This window comes from Suncus etruscus, chromosome 5, assembly GCF_024139225.1.
Source record: "Suncus etruscus isolate mSunEtr1 chromosome 5, mSunEtr1.pri.cur, whole genome shotgun sequence".
In the NCBI taxonomy this organism is placed as follows: domain Eukaryota; kingdom Metazoa; phylum Chordata; class Mammalia; order Eulipotyphla; family Soricidae; genus Suncus; species Suncus etruscus.
This window is the reverse complement of record NC_064852.1, coordinates 9,963,440-9,975,262: the sequence shown is the minus strand read 5'-3', so window position 1 is coordinate 9,975,262 and position 11,823 is coordinate 9,963,440. Positions and strand designations below refer to the sequence as shown.

Below are 11,823 nucleotides of genomic sequence, written 5' to 3'. Positions count from 1 at the left end.
AACACCTCTCGGGGGGGGGGGCCTCTCTCTTGGCATCCAGGGGGGTGTTCTGCCCTCTGCAGGAAGAAGACGCTCAGAACCAGCCAAGCGGCTTCTTTTTCTTCTCTGGGCCTCCCCCCGACACACACACACACACACACACACACACACACACACACACACACACACACACAACACAACACACACCCCACCCCACCACACACACACACACACACACACACACACACACACACACACACACACACACACACACACACACACACACACACACACACACCCCGAGTTACGCTTCTTTGGGACTTTTCCTAAAGTTTGCTGAAACCGGACACCTTGCTCCACCGAACCGGCGTGCAGCCGCGGTTTAAAAGGCCGCCTTCAGCTTCGGGGCCCCCTCCCCGCCCTCTGCCCAGACTTCAAAAGACTCTGAAGGCGCCGGGGGCCCCCTGCACCTAGGAGCCGCCCCCCACTCCGGGAGCTTGAACCCGAGGCCGAGCCGAGCCAGCAGAGCGGCTGACGTTGGAGCCCAGTTTCGGGCGCTCATGCCCATCCCCATGTCGCTGAGCTCTGCGCGCCCGCGCCCCATTTAGGGAAGGGGAGCCCCGCGCCCGCGCCCAGGGCTGCGGGGACGCATGAATACAAATGCCGTTAGGAGCCCGAGGAAGGACCGACCGTCCAGCCTCGTACCTAGGGATCCAGTAAGTGTCGTGGGGCTCCCGGAGAGCTGGGAGTGGGTGGGTGGATGGATGGGTGGGTAAAGGGGTGCGCGCGCTCCTAGAGCATGGGGGTACATGTAGGCAGATGGAGAGCTTTGGTACCCACCCTCCAATGGTGGTGTTTAGCGGGGTGCAGTGTATACATGACTGTGTGTGTGTGCAAATGAGGTGTGTATGAGTTGCATGGGGGTGTTGGTGATGATAGTGGGGGTGCATTCATTTGGGGACCTGGCCACCCCTTGCTCATGGGGACCTGTGCCCGTGCAAACACCACCTCTGTGCGTGAGTGTGAACCCAAGTCCCAGACGTTCCGGGGTGTCACGGTGGTCATCCCACTGAAAGGGAGAGGCCGCGGCCCCTCCAGTGAATAGGAATGAGCGAGCTGCTGTTCGGGGTGAGAGTGGAACCGTGTTAAACACCCCGTGAACACGTCTCCAAAAGCTGGCAATGGGAAAGGGAATAGCGCCAGGGTGAGTAATATTGGGTTTGTAGGTGTGCGAACTGGCCAGGCGCTTGTGGCGTGGTTAAGGAGTTTCTATACTATCTGGGGCATGTAAAGGTGGGTGCAAAGGAGTCAAATCCTATTTCTCTTCGAGAGAAAAGAAGGGGGAGCATGATCAGCATTTATTTTTTACAAGCACACCCTCTCTGTGTCCTGCCAACCCTGCTCTCCAGGGCAGCAGGGAATCCGGGAAGCAAACAAAAACAGGAGGCTGTGCGCTGCGGGTGTGCTGGGATTTTGTTTGTCCTGGTGAGAACCTGGATTGCTTCGAAGCCCGGGGGTTCCTCTGAGCATCCTTTTCTTCTTCCAGAGGCCAAGTTTGGAGACACCCCATCCCCAACCTCACAAGTCGGAGATCACTAATCTCTGCAGCCTCCATCCATGCACCCACCCTAGGTTATCTCTGTGATTCTCAGTATCCCCTCCTAGAACTCAGGGTGGTGGAGAGGCATGGGGGAGACCCTGCCCTGCGCTTTGGAGGGGCCGAGGCCTTCTCTCCGGCAGTAGCCGGCAGAGGGCAGCAAGTGGGCAGCAGAGGGCGGCCCGGCGCGGGGAGGAGAGAAGGTGGAGAGAGCCCCGGCGGCGGGCCGAGACTTTAAATCGCCTTCGTTTCCCCCAAATCCTTCCTTTTCCTCTCTCTCCTCCCCGAGGCCGGCGGGGAGGCAGCTTCCACCAACGCCTTGCCTTTTGCGCGCGCCTTTCTCCCGGCCTCGCTCTGCCCGTCTCCAAAAGTTAGATCTTCTCCCTTTTTGCTCCCCAACCCCGCTCCTTCTTGCCTTTTCGGTGGAAGCTGAAAAAAAAAAAAAAAGAAAAAAAAAAGGAGCTAAGCGGGGGACCTCCTGGGACCGACCATGGGCCTGGCCCGGGCACCAGAGGAGCTCCGACTGGGCTGCCTCCTGCCCGCTCCGGGGTCCCCGTTACGCACGGGGCTGCTCTGGGGGCGCGGGGCCCGCGCGCTCTGAGCCGGCCTGGCGCGGCGGGGCAGGGGGCTGGCGGCCCCATGGGGCGCCCCCACACTAGCCCCCGAGGTTCGGGAGCAGCATGAAGTAGGGTCCCGCCATGGGAGTGGGGTCTGCGAGGGGGGCCCGAGGCACAGCGGCGGCGGAGGTGGCAGCGCCCGGGAGGTGAGTACAATAACTCCAGGTCACCCCGTTTTTTTTTTTTTTTACCTCCAGTTTGCAGCTGCTCCAAATTCTGGAGAGCTCGGGGTCTCCCCAATGCTTCCAAGCCAACCTATCTTCCAGTCCCTCCTGCGCGCCTGCAAAGCGGGTGCGCAAGGGTTAGCTCCGTTGTGCGCCCCCCAGCCCGGAGAGTGGTGATCGGGCTGCTAGGGTCCCGTTGGGGAGGAGAAGGCCATGTTGGAGGGTTCGGGAGAGGAGCGCAGAACTTGTCCGGGGTCCGAGACTACTCGGGGTGGCTGCGCGCCTGGAGAGGCAGGCGCAAAGCCGGGCCCTGGACAAGGCGAGTGCTTTGGAGATATTTTGGGGAGGTGAGTTTTTTTTTTTTTTTCTTTTTTCATTTGGCATCACGGTGTCTCCGGGTCGCCAGCTGGTGGCCTCCGAGTGGGTCATTTCTTATCAGCACGTTTCCCAAGTCCTGGTCTTGATTTCTTCTACTGGAGACTCGGTGACTAAGATCACTTCTGGCACGTCCCGGCTGGCTGGAAGTGTCCGCGTGGGTGAAAGTTGGTTGGGGTCTGGGCTCGTCTGCTCCTGGAGGGGAAGGGGTCTTCAACGCCGTGGCTTTCTCGTGCGTGTGATGGGGAGAGCCAGCATGTCCTACACCCCGCCCCGCTGCGCCTTAGGGATCTGGGGGGCCAGAGAGGGGTTGCATGAGGCGGGGTGGTGGAGCTGAGCAGGGGCGCAGAGGCTCTGTCTGCAACCTGGGTCCCGGGAGACTTGGGAGCCTAGGAGCGCGCGCGTGGGTGAGTAGAGGGTGCAGCCTTGCAGACTAGAAACCACTTCTGGATAAAAACTTTCCTCCCTTTCCAATTCGGGCGCGCCCAGAACCCCCAAGAGGTGGGTCTGGCTTTTGGCTCCACCCTCACCCTCCACCCTCACCCCACGCCCTGCCCTCTCCTCTCCTAGGGCTGGAAAACAGGGAGGGAGAGGGGTGACTACCCGCCCCCCCCCCCCCGCCCGCCTCTTTCCCATGTCTTAGAAAATGCTGGCTGGCTGCGATTTCCCCACCCCCAACCGCCACACACACACACACACACACACACACACACACACACGCACGCACACACACACACACACACACACACACACGGCACCACCAGTATGCTCACTGCTGACTCATTTTCTCCAGAGGACCCTGTCTTAGGGCAGATGCCAGCGGTTGGTGAGAAAGTGGTGCCAGCCGGGCCCCCCTGTGAGGGCTCAAGGTTTGAGTACAGAAGCAATCGGCTATTTTAAGGCCCCTGCCCTTCTTCCTTGGCTGCCCACCCCCCCACTACCACAGTATACTACATCCTTATCCCTGGTCCTGGACATACCTTCCAGCTTTCTCTGCCACACCCCTCCCCGGCCCAAGCAATTGGGGCATTGTCAATGAGGAACATCCTGGCCTTGCCTTTCCTTGGGGATATTTGGATCACACTCTCCTGGGGCTTCTGTGTGTCCTTTAGCCCTTACGGCTCACTCAGCTCAGAAGCAATCAATCCTCACTTGTACAAGGTCTTGAAGAAGTTCCAGGTCTAACTATCTATTTGCTCTGTCTCTTTCAGCCACTATCCACCTGCTCTTTTCGACTCCCTTTTCCCCCATTCAGACCCCACTTTCTGGAGAAGCAGCTAGTAGTGCTAGTGGGCAGAGGAGAGCAGTGATGCATAGTCTTGGCCCAATAGGGGCCGGCCCGTGCCTTGCCACTGCTCGCTACTCTCTTTGGCTGCATAGCTTGGGAATGGCCAGCCTTCAGGGACCGGGATGCTAGAAGAGCCTGCCTGGCCACTGCTGAGAGCTTGCTGGGTGGCAGTTGTTCTTTGTGTTACTCTGCACTGCACCTTGCGTGAGTGAATACATCAATGGCAAAGGTCTAGGTTGTCTCCTGTCCAGCCCCATGATCTGCCCAAATCGCCTTGGATGAGATATTAGTTGGAAGAGCACATGGCCTATCCATGGGGACAGGTGGGATCTTCCCTTTTGTCTTGTTGGGAGCCTCTGGCCAGAACCCTGCCCACCTTCCCTCCTGGGAGCTCTGCCTAGCTTGGTATCCACTGCCCAGCCTCCCTATGAGCGTCTCTGCCCTCTGGGCTCAGCTTGGGGCCCTCAGCTGACTGAGCAGATGCAGGACTGCTTGTAGCTGTGTGTTTCCAACTTGCAGGAACCTCTTGCAAGCTAGCTGCTGGTTCTGCCACCTGGGAGCCTGAGGTCACTTGATGCCTTGATGCTCTGGCCAAGGAGATTTTGCTAGGGAAAAGGACACTTTCTAGGCAGGCAGTGCAACCAGGCTGTCTCCAAGATCAGCCATGCTGGCTCGTGGCTCTCATTTCAGCTGCCTTCTGCTCTTGTTGGCTCCATGTACTCTGTTCTTCCTGGCTTTCTGGAGTTCTGGGTCCTTCTCCAAGCCCAGGAATCAAGGCAGTAGAGAATGGACATTCTGGGCAAATGACTGAGTCTGCGTGGGTCCGGGAGGTGTTGTTCAGCAGCGGGCACAGGAGCCAGAGGGTTTAGCAAGCTCTTCTCACCGGAACTGAGTGTCCAAGCCTGGAACTGACTTGGACTGATTCTCAGATCCTTGGACTGCATCTCTGGGAAGCTCTGCAAATAGCTCATGCTTTTGTGTACTTCTCTGGTGCCTTCTTCTTGGGAGACAAGTCAAGTAGCAGAGGGTCTATTCGAGAGTATCAGCTGCAGTGGGTGACACACATACAAACTGTGTGTGTGTGGCTTTGGGCAAGCCATTTACCTCCTCTCTGAGCCTCAGTGGTTCATCTCCACAGTGTGGGCACAGGACTGGAATCTGGCCACTAGCTGACTTTATAAGTCCTCCTCCCCAACTCTTGATTTGCTATTGAGTTTGGCAGCTTTGGGGGCGTCTGGTGCACATAAGGCCTGCAAGGCAAAACAACATGAATTAGGCAACCAGAATGGATGGACCATGAAGGCCTTGTCACAGGTGTTGGGTCTCCCTCAAAGCATCATTGCACAGAAGATTCTGACTTTTCCTCATCATTTTCTGGGATTCGCATCTCTCCTTGTCACCCTGCCATCTGCAGAATTGGTTCTCTGTGTGCTTCGAGCAGGAGAGCTGACCAAGAAGATCCCATGTGGGCTTAGCACCTTGGAGACAGCCTGTGGATTAGACATGATTTGGGGCTTCATAGGTGTAGGAGAGCAAGCTGGATTCCACTTGGGGAGGGGAGGCCTGGCTGGTGGGGAAGGTCTAAGACATCATGTAGCCATAGTACTTCTGGACAGTGAGGGACAGTGTCTTCCAAGGAGGTTCTGACACTCAGGACAGGGCTGAAGGATGCCAACCCATTCTGCCCCAGGCTCATCAGAGCCCCAGAAGAGGTGGCCACTTGTTGCTGAGAACCCAGAGAAGAGGCCTGTGGAACCATCAAGGCTCCCTTAAAGTGAGAGGAAGGGAGAGAGTCCATCTGTCCTTCTCCCAGGTATCCCCACATCAGCCAGCTGGACTCTATCCATGAGGCATTGCAGGAAGAGAGACCTGTAGGTATTGGGGCCTTACCTGGAGAAGGAGGCAGCTGATTAGAGGAAGGAGGATGGGGACTCTTCGATGTGGTGGAGAGGGGAAGACACTGGGTAGTAAAGTCCCAGAGTCCCGGTCATAGATAGTCACACCTTCTCCTGTGACATAGACATGGCCACTGGCCTACCTGCTGGGGGGAATGCAGAGAGATGCAGGCCCAGGGGTCTCTGCCTTTAAGGGGATAGCCACTTCCCATAGCTAGAGGCTGAAGGAAAAGTAGGAAAGAGATTGGTGCATCCAACACCTAAAGGTGTCGTCAAACGTTCACTTTCTCTGCTCTGCCCTCCTCAGCACAAAACATCTGCAGAGGCATGCTGACCTCACCCAATCTAGCAAGGCTGGAAGGAAGCCTTGTGTTTGACACTTGAAATGCTTTCCAGGAAGATTTGACAGCCTTTCTTCATGGAAGGAGACATAGGCATGCCCGACTGGGTCCCTGACTGGGTTTAATGTATTTTCAAGGTGGAATTTATGCTATATTTTCCCAGGCCCCTAAGCAGGAAGAGTGAAAAGGACATAGGAAGGATGCCCATCCATGTCTTCTGTTGTTTGACTAAAGGTTACTGTTTATCTTACTTGGATTTAAATTGGGGTACTTGCTTAAAAGCCTTTCTAAAAGGGTGGGGGATTGTGTTCCAAGGAGCCTACGGAACCAGGAGCATCAGGAAAGAGAGGGAGGGATCAGATGAGTTTCCGGGGCTCAGACATCACCGGAATGACACCATTCTAGCTTCGTGCTTAGAAATTATGCTAGCTCTTGTGTGTGCCAGCCTCATCTCCCCAGCCTGCACCTCCAATTTGCCCTCTCTCCACTCCCTCTACCATATTCCGCCAGCCGGCTGGCCACGCGCCGCCCTCCCCTCTGCCCGCTGGGGGATCAGATGCCCCGGTTGGCTTCGGGTGTCCCTGGGGGCTGCTCCTACAGGAAGGTGAAACCGGATCACTGCCCAGCCAGTGTTGGCAGGAGCCACTCAACAGGCAGTTAACCCTTACAGGCTCCAGTGGCATGGTCTTCTGACTGCCCATGCCTGGCTCCAAGCTGAGCCCAGCATCTGTTTTGAGCTCATTGTATTCTCCTGCCTGGCCTGTTAGGGAGTTTTAGCTTGGAGACAGTCAGGTCACAGCATTTGGCCATGGGGCCAGATTAGCACTAGGGGTCTGCCTCACTTCCTATCCTTTCTCTTCCTTTCTCCTTCTGCTTCCCGTAAGCTGAAGCCAAACATGCCCCTTCCATCCACTGCACTGTCCTGCCCAACATGGTCTCAGTCTGTTCTTCCCTCTAACTTTTCAGTCCTGGCTCTACCACTCAGTGGGCTTCGAGATCATGAGGCCATCGTACAGATGGGGAAACTGAGGCCCGAAGAGGGAGAAGAGCTGCACCTGCTTTGTCCCAGGAGTCAACAGTGGAGATAGTTTGGGAACTGAAAATTGAGTCCCCTGCCCAATCTGCTAACCATCTCCCTGCCACTTGGGTTTATCTGTTATTGATGCGTTAAGAGCCGGGTTGGCTTGCATCAGAAACTGGCTTTCAGTTTCTGGCTTGCCCCAGAGACTCTGGGTGCTGGGGTGCATGGCCTGCCTCCTGTGGGTGGGACCAGGCTGGGCATCCTCTCCCCACAAGCCCAACCGGATCTGGACCTGATGACTGCAAACTGATGCCATGTCTGCTTGTGTCTCTTGGCCTCTAGGGGGTTTCTCTTCACCTGGCTCGTCATTGGGCTGGCCATTCACCTGGCGTCCACCCAAGGGGCTCCTGAAGGTAAGCCTGTCTTCTCTTTGTCCAGGGGCAGAGTAGAGAGGTGCCCCTAAAGGGACCCGAATGCCGCTGCTCCCTATGCTCGGTCAAATGAAACTGGTCATTGGCAAATCCTCTCTGGTGCTGAAGCTTGTGGCTGTAGAATGATGGAGTGTTCTAGAACCTTCCATCCCTAGCAGGGGCAGAATACAAGAAGGGTCCTTGTTGTGGTCCGTAAGATTCCTTGGGGGATCTGATTGGCCAAAAGGGTCCAACATAGCCCTAACGCCACAGTGACTGCAGTTAAGCCCGCCAACCGCCCCCCCCCCCCACTTCCCATGAGATCAGCCTCAGCCTTCTCTCTCTGTGGAGCTGTCCAGGGGGCTGGGAGGCGGTGGGCTGGCCGGACAGCTGCCCCTGGAAACCAAACCTCTCCCACATCTGTTTGTCAAGCAGCCACAAGGCCTCTTAAAATAGCGGCCCTTCCCCTTCCCCTAGTCCCGACCCCGGGCCAGGGCAAGCTGCCCACTGGGCACTCCTGGCCTCCCCTGTGCCCTAACCTGGTGGTTGGACTGTCATGGGCTCCTCCCAGGAGGGCAAGGCCATGCCCAGAAGAGTCTCTGCTGCCCGACAACATGGTGTGCAGATGTCATACTTTCCGAGCCCGCTGTTTCCCCTAAAATGTAGGTGAACAGCTGTGCAGAACCCTGAGTCAGGCAGGCCCCGAGAGGCCAGAGAGGGGTGATACGGAGCCAGATTTATGCAATAATGGGACTTAGCTTTGGCCAGCTGGCTGCAACCTTCCAGCTTGGCCTTGGGTTACTTCCTGTCCTCTATACCCCAGCATCTGGCCCCCCGCCCCACTCCCAGGGGACCCTGAGATGGCAGGGCAATCATGCAAAGCTGGGTGAGAACAAAGACCCTGGAGCCAGGTGATCTGGGGTCAGGTGCCAGCTGTGCCCCCTTATTAGAAGACCTTGGGAGATATATTCTAATATACTGACCAGATAGTTATGGTGTGAGAAGCTCAGAAGGGAAGCTAGTTCCCAGGCGAGGAGGAGAACCAGGAGACTGGGGGTGTGTAGTAAAACCATCGCTCACTGTAGGTGCTCAATGAACCTGAGTTTTAGGGTTCTTAGTGACTTCGTTCATTTGAAAAGCCTGGATACAGGTGTCCATAGTGGGCAGAGGCTCCTAGAGACCCAGTCATCACTACCCCCTGTTCCCCACCAGCTCCATCAATAAGAATTGGGGGCTCTGCTCTTGAGCTGCAAAGAGATCTGGGGGAGGCCCAAGAGCTCTGTAAACTGCTTATGGAGGATGTGAAGAGGACCCCACTCATATCTGGCCCAGCTGGTTGGTCTTAGAGGCTCATGTGATGTCTCTCAGGTGCAGCCATGGGAGGGGCTGCAACATTCTAGCTGGACATGGCCATAGAGCAGGTGGCTTCCAGCCTCCACATGTCCCCAGATCTTCATTGCCTCCATTCTTACAGTGCTGACTGTGAATGGCATTATAAATTGCAGGTGGGTTTTCTTGTGGGGATTTGAACCCAGAGTGGGTGGGTTCAGAGTCTCTGTTTTCTTTTTTTCCTTTTCCGGCCACACTTGGCAGCACTCAGGGATTACTCCTGGCTTTGCACTCAGAAATCACTTCTAGCAGGCTCAGGGGACCATATAGGATGCTGGGGATTGAACCCCGGTCCATCCTGGGTCAGACACTTGCAAGGCAAACGCCCTGCCACTGTGCTACCAATCTGATCCCAGAGTCTCTGTTTTCTATTTTTATTCTTTTTTGTTTTGGGTTTGGGGGACCATCCCTGGTCATGCTCGAATGTGTTCGATCCTTTTAGCCATTTCCCTGACCCCAACAGGGTCCGTGTTTTCAAAATCATTTTGCGTAAAGATTATGCAGCCACACTGGATCAGCTCCAGCTCTGCACAACCCTGGGGCCATGTCCTTGTCACTTGAATGCATGGCCAGTTAGCACCGGGGGATGGGTCTTCTGGAGGCCCAGGAATGGGGGGCTGCTGCAGCCGCAGACCTCACAGTCTCCCCTTCTTCTCCACCCCCTAGATGTGGATGTCCTGCAGCGGCTGGGTCTCAGCTGGACAAAGGCGGTGGGTGGCCGGGGCCTTGCGCCACCTGGAGTCATTCCCTTCCCTTTGGGCTTCATCTTTACCCAGCGGGCCCGACTACAGGCACCAACGTCTGCCATCATTCCCAGCATCCTGGGCACCAAGTTGGCACTGGTCCTGAGCCTCTGCTCCCATCGGCTCAATCATGCCTTCCTCTTCACCGTGCGCAGCCACAAGCAACAGCTGCAACTGGGCCTGCAGTTTGTCCCTGGCAAGACGGTCGTCCATCTGGGGCCTCGACACTCGGTGGCCTTCGACCTGGACGTGCATGATGGCAGCTGGCATCACCTGGCGCTGGAGCTCCGAGGTCGCTCGGTTACCCTGGTGACGGCGTGTGGCCAGCGCCGGACACCCATCTCACTGCCTTTTACCCGGGACCCAGCCCTGGACCCCCAGGGATCCTTCCTCTTTGGAAAGCTGAACCCCCAAACGGTGCCCTTTGAGGGGGCTCTGTGCCATTTCAGCATCCACCCTGTGGGGCAGGCTACTCACAATTACTGTACCCTCCTGAGAAAGGAGTGTGGGCAGGCCCATGCACCCTGGCCCTGGGTAGGAGCCCTCCCCCACGCAGACTCTGGCCCACCCTTGGCCTTGCACACGGAATCAGACTTTTTGGGCTTGCAGAACCTGACCACATTCGCACCTGCTTTACAGTTTCGCCTGGCTAGTCGAGGAGCTGGGGTGACCATGGCGTCTGCCAGGCCCACCAAGCCACTGAGGACCAGCAGTGTGGCCGCTCCCCGGCATTCCCCAGCCCAGACCCCACGGCCACCTGCCACGCTCTTGGCCAAGAAGAAAGTGCTTTCTTCTGTGCTCCCAGCCTCTCCCACTCACTCCTCCAGGTCTGAGCATCCCCCCAGCCAAAACAGCGCCACTCAGCACCCCAAAAGCCACCGTGCCAAACCCTCCACCCCTCATCCTTCAGTAGCTCCACTCAAAAGCCCCCGCCGTTCCCACAAGGCATCTCCCCCTCCTGTCACAAAACCAGCTCCAGTCACCAAGAAGCCAGACCCCACTGTCCACCCAGTTCCTGTTGTAGCCGCCACTGGGGCCACCAGGAAGCCAACCCAGAAAAAACCCACCTCACCCAGACCTCCCACCACTAGTGTTCAGCCTCTGCTTCCTGCCACAGGCACCTCTAAAAAGCCCGTTTCCACCCAAAAAGGCCAGGCTCGCAAGCAGCACCCCAAGAGCGGCCGTGCCAGTGGGCCAGTCCCTGCCCTCAACAGCACAGTCAGGTCTTCCGTGCCCACAGTCCTGCCCCTCTCACTGCTCCCCAATCCCAGCTCCCTCAGGGCCCTACAGCCACCAGCCACAGCAATTCCTCTGGGCCTCTCTCCTGGTGGTTCTGGGCCTACCCGAAGTCGAAAACCCACTGGATCCGCCACCAAAAAAGCCCGATCCCAGAGTGGCTCCCCAAAGCCTGTGTCCCTTAGCCGTGGTGGCAAGGCATCTGGCATTGTTCTGTGGACCCATCCAACCATGGGGCCCAGTCCTAGCCAGCAGACACCGCCAGCTCCAGCCTTGATCCCAGCACGGCTCCTGACCTCCACCCCTCAGTTTACCACCAGTGGCTACGCCTTCTTCCACCTGGAAGGACCCACGCCATTCCCACTACTGATGGGACCTCCGGGGCCCAAGGGAGACTGTGGATTACCGGTAAGACTTTGTGGTGGGTGGGAGGTGGTGGGATCTCTGTGTCACCTGAGTGAGTGGATGGGACATGGGATGGCCAGGGAATAGGAAAAGCAGCTTAGAGTCAGACTCAAATTCATAATGACACTTTCTACTTCTGCTGTGCCCATTACATGGTCATTGCACAGATCCATTGGGGCTGACCTGGTAGTTGTGGCTTCAGGCAGAACATCGCTGGCAAGGTCAGGGCCAGCCAGGGTGATGGCTCAGCGAAAAGCACCTGCTCTACATGTGTTTGGTTCCTGCCACCACACACACACACACACACACACACACACACACACACACACACACACACACACACACAAATGTGCGCGTATGCGC

The 11,823-nt window shown here is 56.9% G+C and overlaps 1 protein-coding gene across 1 annotated transcript in view; it reads left to right on the top strand.

Moving 5' to 3' along the window:
• The first annotated feature begins 2,274 nt into the window (after positions 1-2,274).
• The window catches only part of COL27A1 (collagen type XXVII alpha 1 chain), a 142,420-nt gene continuing 132,871 nt past the window's right edge, over positions 2,275-11,823 (top strand). Inside the window, exons 1-3 of the mRNA XM_049774232.1 lie at positions 2,275-2,339; positions 7,620-7,690; positions 9,743-11,463. Of these exons, the coding sequence (XP_049630189.1) occupies positions 2,275-2,339; positions 7,620-7,690; positions 9,743-11,463 (1,857 nt within the window). The remainder of the gene's footprint in view (positions 2,340-7,619; positions 7,691-9,742; positions 11,464-11,823) is intronic.